A 21,922-nucleotide genomic window follows, 5' to 3' on the forward strand; every position below is an offset into this window, starting at 1 on the left:
ATCTACTTCATCTTCGCAGTTCCAGTTTTGACACGTATTATGCTTTCTCACGTAAAGCAAGATTGCTTATACCAATTTGATATGGTGTCCAACTACCTCGTATAACCACAAACAGTAATCTCTAGAGGTGAGGCCGCAAAGACAAACCCATAACAGCGTTTCCCAAGCCCACCCTCTCCTATCTTACACCGCGCCTTCCTCCCTCTCGTGGACTTCACCTCCCACGTCCAGCCACAAGCCTCAGCCCCACCTCTTCATTCATCCCATGGCTGCCTTCCCTCCGGACCTCCTAACCGCCTGGCCTACCCTTACATGTCTAAACTCTTCTGCATTTCTTCAACAGTCCGCGGCGCAATGGGATCAGAGAGGCGTTCCTTTGACGAGGAGCGTCCCCTTGCGTCGCGGGTGCGTGGGTTCGAATCCCGCCGCCGTTAGAAAACCTCCATCGTTACACCTGAGGCTGGTAAGAGTCTCGGGGTTTTCATAGATTCCGCTGTCCGCAAGGATAAGAGTTGAACTTTTTGACTTTCTCAATCTTTTTTTAAAAAATTTCCATTGCCTCACGCTGGGCGTGATAAGTCGTGTTTACTGGCTTTTAGATTATTCTTTACTACCTCGGGCAACCTGTGGCCTTAAAACGACACAATGATTTCGTATAATGCTTTATTACGAGGAAACTCGATTTTGCGATGGCCAGTCTCAAAACTCTGCAATTTCCTTCCTTCTGCCTAAGGACGCTGTTGGCTACTGAAGGGTTGATGTTCCCTTTTCATTTACAAGCCGGACAGGAATACGCAAGCAAAACCTCCGAAGAACGACCTGCCTTGCCACAGAAGTCGAGTGCTCTTGCCTGTTCATTGCTGTCACGAGGTGCTCCTTCCTGAATTCGTCTCCTCTTGGTGGCTTCTCATTTTTCTTTTGTTTCCCTCCACCCACAGCTTCCTTCCTGCCTCTTTTTCTTCCCCTTATACCACTCCCACTTTTCTTGCCGCTTTCCTTCAACCTTTCCTTCTACCTTACCTCCTACCTTTCCTTCTCAACTACTGACGACTGGCGGCCAAAAGCTTGACAACACCTCGACGCCCAGCATGGAAGTCTCGTCAGAGAACTTCTGGCGGCAGCTGCCGAATATTCTGCTGTCCATCGCGAAGTCCGACTTCGTTGCCATCGATCTCGAGATGACCGGCATCACGGACAAGAGCTCGGCAGACCACTCAGAAAACCCAACCAACCAGCAAATCTATGAATCGGCCAAGAAGATTGCATCCAAGTTCAACGTCTTTGAGATGGGGATGACGTGTATCCAAAGCCAGTCAGGTTTGTGTTCTCCACGTCCGAAGAATATCATCCGTCGCGTTCTGACAAAATTCCAGACGGCTCATACAAAACCGAGACCTATAGTTTCACTGTCAGCCCCTACCTGCACACAGAAACGCGAGCTGATGAAAAGTTCGTCAAAGGCTTGGATAGGAGCCTTTCTGTATCATACAACACTCTCAAGTTTCTTCGATCGGAAGGCATCCGGCTGGAGAAGGTCTATGAGGACTGCGTTCCGTACCTCAGCCGCGAAGAGGCACGCTTGGCAGTTCGACAGATGCAGCGCCGACAAGATCCTTGGGACGCCAAAGATCATGGATACAACGAGGACGACGAAGGTCTGACTATTTTTTCCATTTATGCCCATAACACGACTGTGAATTGGCTTTACACCGATCCATGGATGGTATGTGGCACTGGTTCCTTTATCCTCTATCTACAAAAATCCCTTCCTCTTAGAATCTCGTTACTTTCTACTGAGTATACTAATCGCGACATGGGACAGCGAACTCTAGAGATCAATGTCCTCTTACCCAACTCTGATAGTAAGAAACGTATGAGCGTCTACGAACAGATCGTTTGTAGAAAGGCCCGAAAGCTTGTGCCACGAATGGTTTGCCGTCTTTGGAATCATGGCACGACCGTGGTTATCTCTCAGCGGGACGATGGACAAGAAGCCAAGGTTCGTTTACAGCGGCGCGGATAACTGTGATGAGAACACTGACAGCTGACTTCACCAAGAGGCGTGAGTCTCTAGAGGACGATCTCAACGCATCGTTGAGGAAGTACGCAGGTGGGCTCCCCTCAGTGTGCAATGCTTTACTGGTGGCTGACTGATATGAGGAATTCGCCTGATTATCGAAGCCCTTGTCGGCGGCAAGTTTGCCAACCTCATTAACCCCGACCTCATTGTCGAAGCCATGTCTGGCTGGCCTGGCGAAGCACAATGCTTTTGTCGTGAGGTGCATGAGCTTGTTCATCCCGCGGCACCAGAACAGTGGGAAGAATCTCCAGAGGAAGAAGTCGAGGATCGCTATTGCTCCTGGTGTTGCACACATCACGACCCTGACACAGGCTGCTCTAGCACGTCCTCAGGTCAGGACGTCGAAGTGGCATTTCAAACAAACTTGATCAGCAAAGACGAGTGCCTCTGTATGAAGAAGCGGAACTTGTCCAGAAGCCGAGTTGGAGATAATGAGCTGATGCCCTTGGTGTATGATGTTCATTGCGAACGTTGCTACCCCGATCTTGGCAGCAGCCGGCCTGGGATCAACTCTTCCCCTCACCATGACATCCCTCCACAGGCCACACATATTCAAGGAGCTCATTCGGCGAGCCACGATGGAGAATCCTCAAGCAGTTCGGAGGGAGTGGCAGGTGGCGAGTTTCGGGAGGGCGACACTGGTACTTGGCATATCACAGCTGAGACAGCCGGCTGGGATGAGCCGACTGGTTGGGACAAACTGTGTCACGATCTCGAGGATTTATCCACGGAAACACTCAAGAATGAAGTAGCAGATGCTCTTCAGGAGCTAGAAACTTTAGGCCGAACGTCTTCGCCAACCATTATCGGACACAACCAATTCATGGACCTTTTGTTCCTTTACAACACCTTCATCGACGACCTCCCCGACAGCTTTTTGGAGTTTTTGGTAAATATTCACGAATTGTTCCCACGCATCGTGGACACGAAGCTGTTGGCCATTAAGGACGACACGATCGAGGGCGAAGACCCATTGATGGATCTATACAATAGGTTCGATGGCAACAGAACGCAGCCAAGCATCCATTGGGATGCAGCTTATGGCTATGGCCGTCGTGGAACAGCCCATCAGGCTGGCTTCGATAGTGAGTTGGCAGAACAAGCAGAACCGTGAGTGGCTCGACTAATGAAGATAGGCCACATGACGGCAGTTGTGTTTCTGCGAATTGCCCACAAACTCGCCCGCGAGGAATCGGCTAGGCTCGAGGGCCGAGCCGCGTCATACGAGAGCAAAGAATGGAGATTGTATGACAGAGAATGGCTATCAGCAGTTGGATACGATTCACAATTCCTGGGCTATTCGCAAGACTCGGACATTGGCACATGGAGAGAGTCCAACACCCAGGAAGGGTACGTGGGTCGGATTCGGTGGCAGATGGCCATATTCGACGACATTCGCGACCGAATTCGGATCGCCCCCCGCAAGACATTTAATATCGGGCCCGAATGGTGAGTTCAAAGTTGAGCTTGCGACGGAGCGTAATTGCCCTTCGATTGAAGAGTTTGCCGACTGTGCCAACGCGAAATCGCGTCTTGGGTTGTTGGTGGTGGCACTGGTCTCATGAGTAGGGAGACGCGTTTGTGAGTAGGACAATGGATTTTTGCAATGTCGTTGAGGACGGATGACCCTTGGTGGATTTCTGGAGACGCCCCGCAAAACTATGTTTCGATAGATGAGCCTATCCATACTTGATTGAAAGCACAATAAGAGCACGTCGGCATTCGTCAGATTATTTGACATGTTGGTCAGGGCCACTCCTTCCCATCAGCTTATGAGCCTTATATGTTCCAGCTGCTCAGCGATTCCTAGGACGTAAGATGATCCGGTTCTAGAACCCCGCGACGAAGAAAATTCCACGTGTACCGAGCACCCCAACGACACTTTAGTGCCAGTCATGAGAGGTGGATGGTCACTCGATGACTACAATAGGAAATGCACCGATGTAAGCATCAGGGGCTAAATGGCGATGACATTCTCTCCGGGAGCCGCGTGGTTCTGCGTCCCGCGAGATGCCTCGGAACAATCTGGGGAAGCACAGGGGGGCCAGAAAAGTCTAAACCCTGAACGCGTTCGCGCAAACTTGCGATTGACAGTTGAGAGGGGTAATTAATAGGATATCATAATAGACGCAACTAAGCAAAGCAGTAATTGAGAAGGGAATCCCGACTTGGCGGGTTGAATATAACACGAAGATTTGAAATGACAGGCCGCAGCGAGCATGAGACGATCGTCTCTAAATGGTTGGTGATCTCCGGGAGGTGAGATGAAAGCTCGGCCGGTCGTCGAGGGCAACCCCTGTTTCTCCGACCCAGGCACAGCGTCCTCCCCGATCAGGAAACTCCACCCAATGAGAAGTTCAAGAAGGCCGGACGCCGGGAGAAGGCCGCGCTCGTGGAGGCTAAAGAGGTACTTGACATGTGAGCCGTCCAGCGACAACGTCACTGGTACTCGCTTATCGCTCCCCTCCCCTCATGCTCTGGCGGTCAGCTGGCCAGCCACCCCAGTGGCAGCATACAACGCAGCAACGCAGAAGCTGGGGGGGAACCCACTAAGAAACAAACCGAGGCTAAACTTGGGCCATGGCCGAAAAGTGTAACCGTGCCGGTGCGTGCCTGTCCCGGGCAGCTGTGCAGGTGCTGCGGTAATCGGCATGTTTGTCTGTCAGCAGACTCCAATTCCATTCTCCAGCAACCCCCAGCTACCTCAGCACCACCACTACCACACACCACACACCACCACCATAACGCCCAGGAACCCGAATCTAACCACATCCACATGTCGCGGCTCTCTTCACAACCCGCAGGTGGCATTTGAGCAGGAACGCGTATGATGGCCGCCATTCTCCGCACTCCAGATACATAACAATAGTCCCCGTTCTTTTTTCCCTCATTTCCCTCCGCCTGGGGCTCTTCAATGCCGACAAATTGACCCCGTTGCTTGCTGCTGTTGCCTCCCGTTCCTAAATGCCCGCCAACATGTCGTCCCTCAATGGCTCCTACACGGCGACCTTGAGTCCCACGGTCGCTTCTTCCGAGACCACCGCTACATTCCCACCACATATGCTCGCGAGCTCCATCTCGTCTCTATCCTCATCGACCTCAGCGCGCCATACCTCGCAAATCTCAAAGACCTACCGCCAGGCTTCGACTCTCTTCCTCACCCGCCGTCTACCCGAGGCACTATCCACCATCTTGCCATTGATCACCCCGCCCTCGGGACAGTCGGAGAACGGCGCAGGCGAACCAGCGCCCGTCGCCAGGGCATCGCGATCCACGAGGATCAAGGTCTGGAGCTTGTACCTGACGACGCTCAACGCCATCGTCGAACTGGAGCCAGACGAAGGGAAGGATGCGTTTGGGAGCCAAGAGTGGAGAGCGCTGTGCACCAAAGTCAGGGAAGGAGACATTTGGGAGGAGGTCGTACGCAACGGATACCACGGCGTCGAGAGCGACGTCGATTCGGACGTTGTCATTAATCTGTAAGATGCCCTCTCTGTCGTTGTTTTTTTCCTGTTGCAAACAAACACTAACAACAACATAGCGCAACACTTTTACTAGCCCACGCCCGGACACAAGAATTGAACCAAAGGAAGCTCGAGAGCTATCTCGCAGCCGCCACATCACCAAATCTGGACTTCTCCAAGAGATTTTCCGACTCGCCGTCGCCGTCACCACGGCTGAACCGGCATAGGTCTCCGGCGAAGGCCACCAGCGGAGCGGATACACCGAGGGATCTGAATGCTAGGGTCAAGATCCTCGAGCTGTACACGCTCCACGTACTTATCCGCAATAATGAGTGGGATTATGCCCGAGAGTTTATCAGCGTCAGCTCGGTACTAGACGATGAGCGCCGCGAGGCGTTTTTGCAAGCTCTGCAAAGCCTGCAGGAGGAACAGCAGGAAGCCGAGAGGCGAGAGACGGAAGAGCGACGCGAGCAGGAAGAACAGCTTCGGCGTGATATTGAGGAGGCGAAGAAGTTGAGAGCCGAGAATGAAGAGAGGGAACGACGGAGATTAGAGGAAGAGAGGGCACGAAGAGAAGGCGCCGAAGGGGACTACGGCATCGAAAAGACACCGAGTAAAGCAGGCTCGAGTAAGGCGGGGTCAAGCAAGGGACGTCACGCCAGGGCCGTTTCCAACACATCAGGGTCCAACTCTAATTCGAAGATGCCCGTCTCTAGGGCAAAAGGGAAATCTTCAGCTCCGCCGACCTTTGGAACGAGGGCGTCAATGGTCATCTCTCGGATGCGCGAGGTGATTGACCAGCTGGGAGCATCATTTAAGACGAACCCGATGCTGCTGATGCGGCTCGTGGCCTTTATTTTGGGGTTGGTCGTCATGTTTGGGCAGAAGAACGTCCGCGAACGGATACAGCGAGTGCTTGGTAATGGTTGGAACAAGGTCAAGGCGACCGCGGGAATGGGAGTCAAGGTTAGCTACATATGATTACGACGCGGGTACTTGGCTAGCTTTGACCTCACTGTACTATACGAACTTGGATGAACATTGGCCTAATTGTTTGGCCATTCTTTTTGATACTCATGCAAAATGAAGCATTTCCTTTGTTTGGTGAAACCGTTTCATGCCGCTTAAAAAAAATTATCATGTCTGACTTAGTGCCAATTATGCCGCAAAACCCTTGTCCCATAGCTGTGAACCAAAACACATCAAACGCCGCAGGCAATGCGATACCTGTCCCACGAAAACTTTGTAGTCTCCTCTGTCTCCTCGCATTCAAACAACACATCAAATTTGCCCATATCCCAGGCGACGCAGGGACTAGTACGTCGCCGTCCGATTGGTTTTCTTCTGGTAGAACAGGTCGGTCCTGGAGCTGCCGAGGTTTATAATCTTGGGGCACCCGTCGCGGTCCTTTTCGAGGCGCGTGCACTCGAAGCAGTAAAAGGCGTCCGAGATGCCCTCGCCGCCGCAGACGACGCACTTGTTCTGGTAGTTTCCGAACGAGCACTCGTCGCAGATGCGGACGAGGGTCGTGGGGCGGACGTAGGAGTCGCAGACGGGGCACTTGCCGTCGCACTTGTCGCAGAGGCGGCCGATGGCGATGCCAGCTTGCTTGCGGCACATTACGAGATCGCTGGCGGGAGTTGTTAGCTTGTGCATGAATTTTGAGGGGTTTGACTGGGAGATGGCCTACGGGTGATGGCGCGACATGATGGTCAATATGTGAGAGAAGCGCCTCTGGGTGGTGAGGTTTGGTGGAAGCTGTCTTGCGGGTCGCGGGAGGTGATGGTCGCAAGTCGCAGCTTATCGTACCCTCTCTTCACCAGGAACCTTTGAAGAAAAGACGTCTGCGCCTGTCAGCCTCGCCACTTCTTCCTCTCGGTTCTCTTTCGGTCATTGGTGCGGACCCTCGTCTGATCCGACCAAAGTGGGGTAGTCTGTGGGTTCGTCCCTCCGAGTGGCTGGACCCCGCTGACAAACCTCAGCCTTGGAGCTCGGGTTGGAGCTGTCAAGCTCCGCGATACCTCCCATGGGATCGAGGCGCATTCAATTCCCTTCGTGCACACCGCATTCCTTCGCGATCGGTCTTTTTTGAGATTTTCGCCGAGCAGACTGCGACTGCGACGGTGGGAAGCGACATCATCATGGCCACTGTTACAGAGTACAACAAAACCGGCTCCCTTCGGACCGAGCAAGAGAAGCTTACAGATTCCAGGGCACCTGCTGATACCATCAACCCCGAATCCGCGAGCTCTGAGATGGAGGTTACACAAAAACGGAAAGCGTCTATAGACTCCCTTGATGGGGCGGAAGAATCATCAAAAAGGGCAAAATTCGATGATGGCGATCACGGCGACCCACCTACACAGGATTCGACACAGGACTCGAGGCCGCGCGACGAAGATTCCCGAGCCACCGCTCGACGAGCGCCTTTATCAAGGGATGAAGAGAAGAAGCGGGGTAAGCGTCTGTTTGGAGGTCTTCTGAGCACCCTCAGCCAGACCAACTCCAGCTCGCAGCACAAGAAGAGGAGGGAGATTGAGCAGCGACAGCAGGAGAAGGCGCAGAAGCAGAGGGCAGAAGACGAAAAGAGACGGACAGAGAAGCTCGCGCGGATCACCGAGGCGCGGTGGAAGGAGCAAATCTTGTTTGACGAGAAAGTCGTACGTGCTTGCCCCTCTCCTCCCCTTGATGGCCTCATTCAAGTGCTTATAAGCTTTTCTTTATGGCAGATGAAAACCCGACATGCCAACATGCTTGCAAAGGCACAATCCCTCCGGACGAAAGCAGGCCCGTCAATTGTGCGTATTGCATGTTGCGTAAGGGGGGAAACCATAAGCTGACGTGTTGCAGTACTATCGACCGTGGAAGCTTACCAAAGAACAAGAAGACGAGATTGACGACCAGGTGCAAGACGCTAAGAACACCATCGCGAGAGAACTCGAAGCGTTCAAAGATCGGAAGGAAGAACACGAGAGACGCCACGGCCGTGCCAGGCCGCCGACCACGGCCCAGGAGGAGCTTGTGCCAATGGTCACAGAAGAACAACCAGCAGAGGCTCCGCCAGAGGTTTCTGCTGATGCTCCCGCAGCTACCGACCACACAGCTGCGTCTTCCGACAGAGACAGACATGAGCGGGACACACACGACGAACCTGGTGATGTCGTTGAAAACGACGAGGATATGGTTATCTACTAATGCCTGACAAAAGCGAGTGGTGTTTTCCCATCTTTTCTTCCTCGGCGTTTCATTGTAAAAGACGCCATAACCGCGGTAGTTTATGTGATTGTTATAACATTAGGCGATATGGGAGGCATGCTATTTTCCCTGGCTTTGCGCGCGAGTTTGAAGGCGGAGTTGGGGGTTTTTATGATACCAATTGGAGTTCAAAGTGGCGTTTATTTGGGAAAGGTGCCCATGGTGATATTTGAAAAAAAGAAGCTTGGGTCCAGAAACGGGATTCAGACCAACTTTGTTCGCCGGCTGAAAGGCTTACTACATACGTCGAGCCATGCTCTCTGACTCAAGCGCAAGACCAGTGACGTTCTCCTGCTTTAGCTTGGTGGGACCTTTTAGTCTAGAATAGCTGTTCCTTGCCGTTGAAGAATCGTTGGCCCCCGTCTAGACTTGCAATTTACGCTTTTCGGGTAAAGACAATGCGATCTCCGGCTCTGAACCATATATTGAAGATGACAATGGCGAAACCCCGTTTTGAGTACCGTCCGACAATGGCGAGTCCCCTTGTCTCAAGTTGTCCCTGGACCGAGGCATCGCAACAGCACGGACGGGGCCCGCTAGGACGATTCCATCAAGGGACTCCGATGGACAGCAAAGGCGATGCCCCGCGCGGGTGGATGCCCGGCCACGCCGTTCGCCAATGCCGCCGCTCGCCGCACGTCAGGTCCCCTGTCAATTCAAGCCATGCCCCTCACCTTGCGACCCATACGCTGGACCCAGAGCTTGGTGCAAACAGGTCGATGTTATCCTGTGTGCGAAGTACTGCATTGAGGTAGAGCCCGACAATGGGACAAGCTATGCCGAGGCTCGATTTACACCGCTCGTATGTTTTTCCTAGGTGGCCAGTTTCTATAGCTTTCTAAGCATTCGGGCGAGTTTCAAGGTGCGATACTTGTCTCCATAACTCGGCGACTCGGCGATACCTCGAATGATATAAGTAGTTTTATCTTTCCGACAAGTCTGGTAAAATATGTGTCGGTGAAGCTGCACACACCCATACAAACACGCATACACACCTTCTCTTTCATCAATCCCCGCAATAGCATTGTGAGGGAGCTTACAATCAGTCACTGAGCTGTAATAACAAGGGTCTGTTCCTTGGCAGACGTCGAGTGCCAACGTGAGTATAAGACTACCGCGCACCCCGCCATTTACTAGCTGCCCCTCCTTCCCTCCTCCCGCCTCCCGCTACGGTCCCTAACAGTTTTCACCCTAGACGGAAGCCTTGCATACCGGTATACGGATACACACACCAACGATGGCCGTCGACAAGATCGCCCCCAACGACCCGCGCGTCGAGCGCAAGCAGGCCGAGGTCAGGGGCAAGACCTACTCCTACCTCTTCAGCAAGCCCGAGGGCGACGCCGCCCCCAAGGGTTCCGTCGTCCTCATCCACGGCTTCCCCGACATCTCGCTCGGCTGGCGCTACCAGATCCCCATGTTCCTCGCCCAGGGATACCAGGTCATCGTCCCGGACACCCTGGGCTATGGGCAGACGGCCTCCCCGGCCGAGCTCGAGGCCTTTTCCCTCAAGAGCATGTCGGACGACATCAAGGCGCTCTGCGACAGCATCATCCCGGGCGAGCAGATCATCCTCGGCGGCCACGACTGGGGCGGAGCGCTCGTCTGGCGCCTCGCCATGTGGCACCCGTCCCTGATCAAGGGCGTCTTCAGCGTCTGCACGCCCTACAACGCGCCCACGACGGCCTGGTTCGACCTCGCCGACGTCATCGCCGCGGGCCGCCTGACCAACTTCAAGTACCAGCTCCAGCTGCGCAGCGAAGAGGTGCCCGAGAAGCTCACCAAGCCCGAGGACATCCGTCAGTTCCTGCAAGGCATCTACGGCGGTAAAGGCCCCGCGGGCGAGCTCGTCTTCAACACGGAGAGGGGCATCATCTGGGAGAATATCGGCAAGATCGGCCCCACGCCGCTGCTGTCCGAGGAGGAGATTGCGTACTACGCCGACAACTTTAGCAAGTCGGGCATGCGCGGCCCGACCAACTGGTACCGCACGCGCAAGATCAACCACGACGAGGAGCTGCCGCTCGCGGAGGCGGCGGAGAAGAGCGGGGAGGCGTACAAGGTGACGCCGCCCAGTCTCTTCATCTCGGCGACAAAGGACGCGGCGCTGCCGCCGGCCATGGCGGCGGGCATGGACAAGCACTTTGAGGACCTGTCGAGGGGCGAGGTGACGGCGACGCACTGGGCGTTGTGGGAGGCGCCCGAGGAGGTGAATAAGCAGATCAAGGCGTGGATCGAGAGCAAGGTCGACAAGAAGCCGACGGCGTCGTTGTAAGAAAAGCCAAAAAGAAGAAGTGCGGCTCTCGAAGGAGGGGGCCGCGCGTGGTTGGATTTGACGTTAACGGTTATATTTATGACAGGCAGGGATGAACCACGGTTTCGGGAACGATTAGTGAACGGCCAATGTAGAATGAATTACAGAATTTGACCAAGCAAGGCTTGTGCGTTGATTGACCCTTGTGGTCTATTTTTGCAGCTATAACTATCTGTACCTAGGACTGTTGTTACCTTGGATGGGATGAAGGAGTGATGTCAGATGTCGTGGGACTGTCTGTCTTGCTTGGCCCTCGTGGTTTGTATTCCTGGCCACTACGAGACTGTCATGATGGCCTGCCGCCTGTTGAATCCCGTCTCTAACCTGGCGCATATTGAGCCGCGTATCGCATGGAGGTCGATGGCGCAGAGTATAGGCCTCATTGCCGTGCCTTGCCGTTGGTGCTGCTGGCCCCTGTAGGCTGATCGGCTCCCAGCTTCTGGCCGCATGAAGAGTGCGCGTCACGAGGGTATCGTCTTGGGTGTTTCGACAACAGTAGTTTGTTGCAATGTTATGTTTCGTCTTTAATTTGTCGCCGTCTCACTTCAACGTGAACTTTTGTCCCGCGATCGACGGGGCAGCCCCTTTGGCCTTCTTGTTCGGCTTCCCGCACGAGGCGCACGAGTCGGCTCGGTAGGCGCACGACTGGCAGAGGGAGTGGCCCTGAGAGACCTTTGTCTTGCACTTCGAGCAGGCGCTGGAGTACTGGGCGTAAGGGTTCTTGGCAGCTTTGGAGAGGAGCTTGCTCTTGCCGATGCCGGTCGTGCCCAGCGTAGCGGACTTGGTGGTGGAGGAAGACGAGGACGAGGAGGAGCCGTGGTAGATTTCGCTCTTCTTCTTGACAGAGGGCGTCGCGAGGGTCGTGGAGCCCTTGCCGAGCTTTTGGCACTTTGTGCAGACCATTTTCGGGGATGGTTTTAGATTCGGTGAATAGGTCTGTCGTCGATTGAGTTGTTGAGTTGAAGTCGCAATTACTAAAGGTTGTTCTGATGGTGGTTGAGGGACTGGCAGAGAGGGACGAGGGGCTGGTGTCGCAAGTGATAAGGCTGAGATAAGATATGATAACAAATGTGGCTGGAAAGGACGGCAGCTGGAAGTGACGCAACGTCGCAGGGCGGCGAGTTTGCTGGTCGGTGCTGAAGACTGAAGTTTCCCCGGTGGGTCTATTCAGATTCGTGTGGGTCCAGCACCGGGCCGGGCTAGAATTGGAATGTCTGCCCTGGAGAATGAGTCGATGACATTGGACGTTTCGATTGTCTGGACCTCTGACTCTGGGGCCGTTGGCCCAGCACACGCGGTAGCCACAATAGGGGGCACTTTGTTGTCGAGTTGTTTCCTCGCATACGCATACGGGGACCCCAGCCACTTTTGGAATTGAAAATGGATCTTATTTTGATCAAGTTCTTCAGCATCTTGGAGAATGCCGGGGGTTACTGGGGTGAAAGAATATGCCGTGGTTGGGTCAAATTTCGTCTGTTCACTTGGGATGAGCGAGAGTATCCGTACAGAACATATTCGTACTCCACAGCTAATCACAGATCATCGGGGGGAAACGGCCCTGAAGAGGTACATGGCCAAGGGGAAACAGGTTCTGTCATCGAACGGGAGATGATGCTTAACTCCTACCCTGATCAAACCTTGCTCAATAGCCTGGGCATTGCTGCTTTGTCTCCATCGTCTGTCCTCGTGTATTGGTCTATTGACCATTTTACACGCTGGTCCTGGCGTTGGCTAGGCAGTCGTCGGGGCCCTTGGGGTCTGAGCGGGCATACAGATGCAGATACTCTGTGCCCTATGACTTACCTATCCGTACGAACATTGAGCAGAGGCGGACTCTGAAGTTGGCTCGTGTCAGAGCAGGCTAAATGTGACGGGTCCCGAGATTCCGTGCGAGACGTCCGTCCGCCCCTTACGTCTCGATTGAAGGTTCGATTGGCGACTGTGTCTAGTGTTGAGGGGAAAACGCAGGCAGGCTGCAGGCTGACTGACCGAGAGTGGCGTAGCGGGCATTCCTGCCGACATTCACCAACTTCGCCCTGTCGTCGTAGGTTGGTGTGTGTGGCTGGAGGCCGACGCAGCTCTTTAAACTTCTCGCTGCTGCTGTCAGCTTGTGGTCTCGCATCCGGTACGAAGAGAGGCAGAGACAGAGAGAGGATCAGGACGTGGAGGAAGAGATGCAGCACATGTAGCCAACACTAGGCCCAGCCAGTCAAACGTCCTCTCAAGGATTCAGAATAGCAACAGGCCCACACGTGCCCCCGTCTGGTGGAGCTGCGGTCCCAAAACCAAGTCCACCCAATCCCATTGCCCAGTTGTAGTCTCACAGCAAAATAGCCCAGGAAAGTACGGAGAACGAGGATACCAGTCGCATCTGCCTGAGGGAGCTGCCAGCTGTGAGCAGACGTTAGAGGCCAGCCAAGTACCTTGGTACCGCAAGCAAGGCGCCTGGGTTCAAGCCAACGAGACCCTTTCGACCCTTCCCCGTCCCGTCCATTGAGGTTTGGTGTCTTCAATCTGCACTGTTTGACGCTGCTACTGCTACCCTGCGCCTCCCCGAAAAACCCACGCTACCAACCTTACAAGTTACGCCCAGTCTAACGCCTTGCTGCTAAGTACTTGCTGCTGCTGCTGCTGCGTGTTTAGCTTCCAGTCTCATCCGGCTCCCTTGCGCTGTCTCCCGAGTTCCCACCAATTCAACCCCATTCAAGCACCACCAATACCTCAAACACGACTTTCCGCAGATCCCACCCTTTCCGCGGACGACACCTCACATCACCTTACTTCTTGGCCTCTCGACAGTCTCCAAGACGCCCTCTCCTGTTGTGAAATTATTCGACCGTTGCAAGCTAATCATAGCGACTGCGTTGCCTTGCCTCCTGAGCCACTGCCACCGGGGACCGTCTTTCGGCCACTAGGTACCTACTCTCGTCTTCGCCTGGGGACCAACTGCCTACGGTACACTTGCGCACTCAGCCCGTTGACGTAGCGCAAGCCGACCACTGTGTAATCCTAATCCTGCGCCAGAAAGAGGCTGTGCTGCAACAAATACGGACTGCTGGGCCACTTCTTTTTTCCCACCACATCAGCTACCCTCAGCAAACGCCCAGCTGCGGCGTCGCTTTCATTGCCGATTGTCGTTGTCGTCGTCGTCGCCTCTAGCTACACTGCTCCCGCCGATACGAATCTCCATCATCCACTGATTAGGCTGCCAAATCGTCCGCGACCACACCCTCTCGACTGCATCGCTTTTTCCCTTCATGTGTCCGGAAACACGACGATAATCCAATCACCTCGAAATTCGCATGCTGGCCATTCTGACACTTGCAAATTGATCGCCCAGCAACGCTACCAGCCTTCCCGGCATGACTGGACGACCTACAGGTGGTCCTCCAGGAGGACCCTCGAATAACGACCTACTACTAGACTTGGACAGCGAGCAACCGACCTACAATGCCGGACAGCGATCGAATATGAACGACGACGACCTTTTACGCTCCTACAACCACGATCAAGACCAGGCCCAGGGCCGACCCTCCGTTTCGTATGATGACTTTGTGGGCGGCGGCGGCGGAGGAGGGGGAGGGAATCACACACAGCAACCCTCAGCACTGAGACCGTTACCTGGAGGCCCTCAATCTCCTGGTGTCTCTGGCGGCGCATCATCCGGCCCATACATGCAGAGACACTACAGTCAAACATCAGAACTGAACAATTACCAGCGATACGCCGACGACTTTGACGACTACTCGGCCGAAGGCGAATCGTACTACCAACAAGGCGGCGCCGCGACGAGTACGAACAACGTCGGTGACCCCTCCGCGAGGTCCAATGCTCGGAACCGTAACAGCGTCCTGAGTTTGGGTGGAGGCTTCTTTGGCCGCATGAAAAATAAGCTTGGGATGGGCCAAGGTTACTCGGAGATGGACTTGCCCTTGACGGAGGCTGGCGGCAACGGACGGACAGACTCTGGCATCGATGCGCAAGCCAAGGGGGGCAAGAAGTTCGACATGGGTAACTTCAAGTTTGGATTCGGAGGAAAGAAGCCGGACCCTTCGACACTTGGTCCCAGATTGATCCATCTCAACAACCCACCCGCAAACGCAGCGAACAAGTACGTCGACAACCACATCTCGACGGCCAAGTACAATGTCGCAACCTTCCTCCCGAAATTCCTCTTCGAACAGTTTTCAAAGTTTGCCAACATCTTCTTCTTGTTCACGGCTGCGCTGCAGCAAATCCCCAACCTCTCGCCTACCAACAGATACACTACCATCATTCCGCTCTTCATCGTCATGATGGTGTCGGCAGGCAAGGAACTGGTGGAGGACTACCGAAGAAAACAAGCCGATCACCAGTTGAACACGTCCAAGGCCCGCATCCTGCGCGGAACCGCCTTCCAGGAGTCCAAGTGGATCAATGTTGCGGTCGGAGACATTATCCGCGTCGAATCTGAAGAGCCCTTCCCTGCCGATCTGGTCCTCCTTGCAAGTTCCGAGCCCGAAGGACTTTGCTACATCGAAACAGCCAACCTCGACGGAGAAACAAACTTGAAGATCAAGCAGGCGTTACCTGAGACGTGTACGATGGTCAGCTCCAGCGATCTGAGCCGACTCGGAGGAAGAATCAAGTCCGAACAGCCCAACAGCAGTCTGTACACATATGAGGCTACCCTGACAATGCAGGCTGGTGGTGGTGAAAAGGAGCTGCCCCTCAACCCCGAGCAGCTTCTGCTTCGAGGTGCCACTCTTCGTAATACGCCCTGGATCCATGGTGTTGTTGTCTTCACTGGGCACGAGACAAAGCTCATGCGTAACGCCACTGCTGCACCCATCAAGCGCACAAAGGTCGAGAAGAAGCTGAACATTCTTGTTCTCGTGCTGGTCGGCATCCTCCTTGTGCTTAGCGTCATTTGCACAGTAGGCGATCTTGTTCAGCGCAAGGTTGAGGGCCAAGCTCTCGAGTACCTGAAGCTTGACTCTACCGGATCAGCAAACGACATCATCAAGACCTTCTTCAAGGACATGGTCACATACTGGGTTTTGTTCTCCTCCCTTGTGCCCATCTCCCTGTTCGTCACGCTGGAAATGGTCAAGTACTGGCACGGAATCCTCATCAACGATGATCTTGACATCTACTATGATAGAACGGACACGCCGGCAAACTGCAGAACATCGAGTTTGGTCGAAGAACTGGGCATGGTTGAATATGTCTTCTCCGACAAGACGGGCACCTTGACTTGCAATATGATGGAATTCAAACAGGCTTCGATTGGCGGTATTCAATATGCCGAAGATGTTCCCGAGGACCTCAGGGCGACAATTCAGGATGGTGTTGAGGTCGGAATCCACGATTATAAGAGATTGGCGGAGAACCTCAAGAGTCACGAAACGGCTCCCGTGATTGATCATTTTCTGGCGTTGCTGGCTACTTGTCACACAGTCATTCCCGAGAGGAGCGAGGAAAAGGGCGGCAAAATCAAGTATCAAGCCGCCTCACCCGATGAGGGTGCGCTCGTCGAGGGCGCGGCTGAGCTCGGCTACGTCTTCACCGATCGCAAGCCGAGGTCTGTCTTCATCGAAGCTGGAGGACGTGAGCTCGAGTATGAGCTCTTGGCCGTTTGCGAGTTCAACTCTACCCGAAAGCGCATGTCGACTATTTATCGATGCCCCGACGGAAAGGTCCGCGTATACTGCAAAGGTGCCGATACGGTCATTCTCGAGCGCCTGAACGATCAGAACCCCCACGTCGAAGCCACCCTGCGTCACCTGGAAGAGTACGCTTCTGAAGGTCTCCGAACGCTTTGCCTTGCCATGCGTGAAGTTCCCGAGCAGGAGTTCCAGGAATGGTTCCAGGTCTTTGAAAAGGCCGGCATGACCGTTGGCGGCAACCGTGCCGACGAGCTGGACAAGGCAGCAGAACTCATTGAGCACGACTTTTACCTCCTTGGAGCGACTGCTATTGAAGATCGCCTTCAGGATGGTGTTCCCGAGACCATTCATACACTTCAGCAGGCCGGCATCAAAGTGTGGGTTCTGACGGGCGATCGTCAGGAGACTGCTATCAACATTGGAATGAGTTGCAAGCTACTTAGCGAGGATATGATGCTCTTGATTGTGAACGAGGAAAGCGCCGAAGCAACTCGCGACAACATACAAAAGAAGCTCGAAGCTATCCGCACTCAAGGAGATGGAACGATTGAAACGGAAACTCTCGCACTCGTCATCGATGGCAAGTCTTTGACTTACGCCTTGGAGAAGGATCTCGAGAAGCAATTCCTTGACCTCGCCATCATGTGCAAGGCCGTCATTTGCTGCCGTGTCTCTCCCCTTCAAAAGGCTCTTGTCGTCAAGTTGGTCAAGAAGTATCAAAAGGAGGCCATCTCGCTGGCCATTGGTGACGGTGCCAACGATGTGTCCATGATTCAAGCTGCCCATATCGGTGTGGGCATTAGCGGTATGGAAGGTCTACAGGCCGCCCGAAGCGCCGACGTATCCATCGGCCAGTTCCGGTATCTCAGAAAGCTACTACTCGTTCACGGCGCTTGGAGCTACCAGCGTGTTGCCAAGACCATTCTGTTCTCTTTCTACAAGAACATCACCTTGTACATGACGCAGTTTTGGGTAAGTTTATTGGTGGATGGATTGCGGACTTTAGATTGCTAACTTGACCAGTACACTTTCCAAAATGTCTTCTCTGGAGCCGTCATTTACGAGTCTTGGACGCTTTCGTTCTACAACGTCTTTTACACCGTCCTCCCTCCTCTCGCTCTGGGTATCCTTGACCAATTCATTTCCGCCAGACTCCTCGACCGCTACCCGCAATTGTACAACATGGGTCAGCAAAATCAGTTTTTCAAGATCAAGGTCTTTGCCGAGTGGGTTGCCAACGCTGTGTATCACTCCATCATCCTCTACGTCTTTGGCCAACTCATCTGGTATGGTGAACTCATCCAAGGCGATGGGCAAATAGCCGGTCACTGGGTCTGGGGCACGGCCATGTACGCTGCGGTCCTGCTCACCGTTCTCGGCAAGGCGGCTCTGATCACGAACAACTGGACCAAGTACCACGTCATGGCCATTCCTGGCAGTATGCTCTTCTGGTGGGGCTTCATCGCCCTGTACGGCACCGTCGCCCCCATGATCCCCTTCTCCGCCGAGTATCACGGTGTCATTCCCAAGCTGTACAGCAGTCCCGTCTTCTGGTTGCAGACTTTTGCGCTCGCGATTATGTGTCTTATGCGCGATTTTGCCTGGAAGTTTGCCAAGCGCATGTACATGCCGCAGACATACCATCACATTCAGGAGATTCAGAAGTACAACATCCAAGATTACAGACCAAGGTACGTTGCTCCCTAAAACTTACAGCCCTCTCTAGGGACAGCCCACTAATCCATCCATCAGAATGGAGCAATTCCAAAAGGCAATTCGCAAGGTGCGACAAGTGCAGCGCATGCGTAAGCAGCGCGGTTACGCATTCTCCCAAGCAGATGAGAGTCAATCGAGAGTGCTTCAGGCATACGACACGACGCAGCACCGTGGACGGCACGGTGAGATGGCCAGTTCGAGACCCCAAGGCAGGTAGTCACTACACCGCCAAATGTCTCAAGAAAAGAGGGGCCAAAGACGCATGGCCCATGATTATTACGACTCGAAAGGGGGTTGGCTGCGTTGAATTTTGATTCCTTGGGGGTGATGATTCCCATACGAAATGGTAATGCAACGGAAGCGACGACAGCACGATGTAAAGTTTTGTGTCTTTTTTTACTATTATTATATGCATGGTCGGGAACCTCCTTGTCATCCGAGGAGGAACATCATCCCACGGGCTGGCGTTTATTACCAAGCTATTCAATGGCTTTTGTTTGTGTAACTACACCGTGTAGGGGCTTTTTATCTTCTCTTCCTCTTCTTTTTTGACAAAAAAAACCAAACATTGGACGGTCACGTCGCAGGGGGGCGATGATGATGTTGGAGGAGAGGTATGTGACGAGGAGGCTGGTTGGCAGGCAGTTGATACGAAACAAAAAGAAAACAACCTCATGTCACACGATGCGGCAGGTCCGAGATGGAAAGAAGGGGAGAGGAATTTCACGTGGGAGTTGAGAAGACTCACAGCAATTAGGCAGAACGTGTGAAGTGCAACATTTCTCGGGAGACAAGGTCCATGGATTGGAGGGGAGGGGAAATAGGAGAAACCCTGGAGAATAAAGAGTTGCTGATTTGTGAAGAGTTTCCTTGACTGTTATTGCTGTGCAAACCCGGGATTCCTATCTGTTTCTTGTCTCTTTTCTCCTCTCCCAAATGTCCATTGCCGGCTCTCTTGGGGTTGGCCGGCCTTGTTCAAGTCTGGTTGTTGGAGTCTTCGCGCCTGTTGAATCGGACGCTCGAAATCTTACTCGACTGGTCGTCTTACGGTCCATGATGTAGAATTCAGTGTTCCTAAAAGTGAGCAAGGACGAGCCCATCATACTTGGATGAGGTACAGAATATAACATCGGTTTCTCCGTACCCGGACCGTGGCGTTGGACGAGCAAAGAACCCCAGCCAATTTCCTCGGTCAATTCTGCAATACTCAGAAGACTCCATGATTTCCTTCCGAGCCCTTTGTCTGAAAGTCTCGAACACTTCCAAGGACACTGGGTGGTGGAAAGTGCCGGAGGTGGATGGAGGCTAGAAGCGATGGTGAGATCTTTCTGATCAGTCTCGCCGTCTTTGAGAGAAAGTGAACTGGAGGATTATTGTTAGAAGGCGCTTTTCTGGATCCTCAATGATCCTAGAACTCGAAGGCTAGAGTTGTTCGCTCTTTATCGACGTTGTGTGAGTACAACTACCATATTGTCTATTTAGCAACCTACATGATCACACTATGCCAGCACACCATCAACTCAGTCTATCTCCCGATCTAGGTAGGGTGTTCGAGATTATTATGCAATCAATGATCAGGCATACTCGATATGTGCACCGTAATGTGCCATCTAGTAGAAAAGTGACGCTGTCTAGATGAATGATGCTACTTTACATTGACACCGCAAATCGGCTCTTGGCTCGGAGCCAGTGGCCATAGTAATACAAAACATAAGGAATCGGCGCAAGCACAGCCGATATACAAGCGAGGATGGTCAGAGTGTAGTGCGTTCCCATCTTCTCGAAAAAGGGGATTCCTACCACGGTCATGCCGCCCGCAACCATATACCTGATGAGCGCGACGAACGTGAGCGCAGAGGCCGAGTATATCTCGTACGAGTCGATTATGTACATGTACACGCACATGAAGATGCCGGTGACGCCGTACCCGAACACGGCGACCGCGAAGATGGCAGACCAGACGCTGATGTTGGAGAAGTTTGTCCAGCCGAGCCAGAAAAGCGATATGGGGACGGAGACGGCGGCGCCGGAGGTGGCGTACCACAGACGGATCTCTGGTTTGAAGCCCGCTTTTCCACTATCGCTTTTGACCCGTTTCGCTGTCTTGGCGTAGATGAAGGGCACAAAGAGGAAATTGACCTGCGTGCCGACGAACATGGAGATGAAGATGATGTTGGCGAGCCCTTGGTCGAGACCGTAGGTATACTCAAAGATGTAGGGCCACCCGACGAGAAAAGTGAAGAGGACGATGTAGACGACGGTGATGTACAGCGTCATGGCGATGATGATGGGCTCCGTCAGCATGAGGAACGGCCTTGTCATGCTCGTCTTGAGGCGGCTGAAGAGCGTGGCGTCGACGATCTCGTGCTCGGAGCGGAAGCGGTCATCGCCCGTGATGCGGCGGTAGTGTGCGGCCTTCCACTGCAGGAGCAGCGGGCCGTACGTCTCGGGCATGAAGAGCAGGACAAGCACCAGCACGAGCCCGGAGGAGATGAGCGTCGTCCACTCTACCCAGCGCCAGCTCACGGCGTTGGAAGGTCCAATGTAGGCGCCCATAACGGCGCCGATCATGGGGCCGCCGAAGCAGGTTATCGCGTACAAGGGAAAACTCCACGTCTTTTCGAGCCGGTTGTACATGTCTGCGATGGAGCCGCCGGAGCAGACGAGGGGCGTCGAGGCGGAGCATCCCGCCAGGAAGCGGAAGACGATTTGCGCGCCAAAGTTAGGCGCCAGGCCGGACGCCATGATCCAGATCATGAAGATCGCCATGGAAGCCGCGTACACGGCGTTACGACCAAACGTTTCGGAAAAGGGCCCCGCGATGAGGGAGCCCAGGCCCATGCCGACGAGGTAGAGGCCCGTGGCGAGCGATTCGGCGACCTGGCTGACGCCGAGATCCTGCGCGGCCTGCGGGAGGACCGTGGCGTCGATGCCGGACGCGGAGCCGACGAAGAGGGCGATGAGGGAGATTTGGAGCGTCACGCCGATGCGCTTCGCCGTGGGCCAGTTGTGCGGGTCTAAGGGGTCGTCCGGCCCCGCCCAGCCGACGACGAAGACGCGGCCGCCGTGGCCCTCTTCGCCGGTCCGGTCCCGGACGTGGATGCCGGTTAGGACGCGGCCGAGGGCTGTGCCTTCGGAGTGTCCTGTCCGTGCCGTCTGACTTCGTTCGACGTTTGTGCCGAAGGCATCGTACTCCCCTTCATGATTCTGGTGGTCGTTGCTTTCGGGCTTGGTGGTGGTAGTACCGCCTAGTGATTCCAAGAGTGGACTTGCTCGCTTCTCCTCCTCCTGTGATGAAGAAGATTGGTTCTCAAGGTCCCTGCCTATACCGTCGTGCGGCCTTTCTTGCGCTGTTGAGGACTGTGCTTTTCCAATGTCTCTGTCGATTTGCGCCTGGGCTTCAACGCCCGCACGCCGGCGTTGTAGAAAAGATTGCATCCTATTC

General features: G+C 54.1%; 7 protein-coding genes across 7 annotated transcripts; 4 read left to right on the forward strand and 3 right to left on the reverse strand.

The window, feature by feature from the left end:
* Positions 1-1,088: 1,088 nt before the first annotated feature.
* Positions 1,089-3,533, forward strand: CPAR01_03147 (uncharacterized protein; the record flags this gene model as incomplete). Its single annotated transcript, XM_060487434.1, has 5 exons — positions 1,089-1,317; positions 1,374-1,999; positions 2,059-2,110; positions 2,182-3,165; positions 3,217-3,533. 5 exons carry the CDS (start codon positions 1,089-1,091, stop codon positions 3,531-3,533), a joined length of 2,208 nt encoding a protein of 735 aa, XP_060354762.1.
* A 1,523-nt stretch (positions 3,534-5,056) lies between these two features.
* CPAR01_03148 (peroxin 26) lies at positions 5,057-8,739 on the forward strand (the record flags this gene model as incomplete). Its single annotated transcript, XM_060487435.1, has 5 exons — positions 5,057-5,559; positions 5,622-6,510; positions 6,847-7,186; positions 7,291-8,204; positions 8,395-8,739. 5 exons carry the CDS (start codon positions 5,057-5,059, stop codon positions 8,737-8,739), a joined length of 2,991 nt encoding a protein of 996 aa, XP_060354763.1.
* Positions 6,859-7,251, reverse strand: CPAR01_03149 (uncharacterized protein; the record flags this gene model as incomplete). The annotated part of the gene is made up of 2 exons (XM_060487436.1): positions 6,859-7,174; positions 7,235-7,251. 2 exons carry the CDS (start codon positions 7,249-7,251, stop codon positions 6,859-6,861), a joined length of 333 nt encoding a protein of 110 aa, XP_060354764.1.
* A 1,297-nt stretch (positions 8,740-10,036) lies between the features above and the next one.
* CPAR01_03150 (uncharacterized protein) lies at positions 10,037-11,074 on the forward strand (the record flags this gene model as incomplete). The annotated part of the gene is made up of 1 exon (XM_060487437.1): positions 10,037-11,074. One exon carries the CDS (start codon positions 10,037-10,039, stop codon positions 11,072-11,074), a length of 1,038 nt encoding a protein of 345 aa, XP_060354765.1.
* A 579-nt stretch (positions 11,075-11,653) lies between these two features.
* CPAR01_03151 (microtubule-associated protein CRIPT) lies at positions 11,654-12,016 on the reverse strand (the record flags this gene model as incomplete). Its single annotated transcript, XM_060487438.1, has 1 exon — positions 11,654-12,016. The coding sequence occupies one exon, from the start codon at positions 12,014-12,016 to the stop codon at positions 11,654-11,656; it is 363 nt and encodes a 120-aa protein (XP_060354766.1).
* A 2,459-nt stretch (positions 12,017-14,475) lies between these two features.
* CPAR01_03152 (phospholipid-translocating P-type ATPase) lies at positions 14,476-18,694 on the forward strand (the record flags this gene model as incomplete). Its single annotated transcript, XM_060487439.1, has 3 exons — positions 14,476-17,733; positions 17,785-18,452; positions 18,514-18,694. 3 exons carry the CDS (start codon positions 14,476-14,478, stop codon positions 18,692-18,694), a joined length of 4,107 nt encoding a protein of 1,368 aa, XP_060354767.1.
* A 1,433-nt stretch (positions 18,695-20,127) lies between these two features.
* Positions 20,128-21,915, reverse strand: CPAR01_03153 (major facilitator superfamily transporter; the record flags this gene model as incomplete). The annotated part of the gene is made up of 1 exon (XM_060487440.1): positions 20,128-21,915. The coding sequence occupies one exon, from the start codon at positions 21,913-21,915 to the stop codon at positions 20,128-20,130; it is 1,788 nt and encodes a 595-aa protein (XP_060354768.1).
* Positions 21,916-21,922: the final 7 nt, after the last annotated feature.

This window comes from Colletotrichum paranaense, assembly GCF_030867605.1.
Source record: "Colletotrichum paranaense strain IMI 384185 chromosome Unknown Scaffold_2.1, whole genome shotgun sequence".
Lineage (NCBI taxonomy): Eukaryota > Fungi > Ascomycota > Sordariomycetes > Glomerellales > Glomerellaceae > Colletotrichum > Colletotrichum paranaense.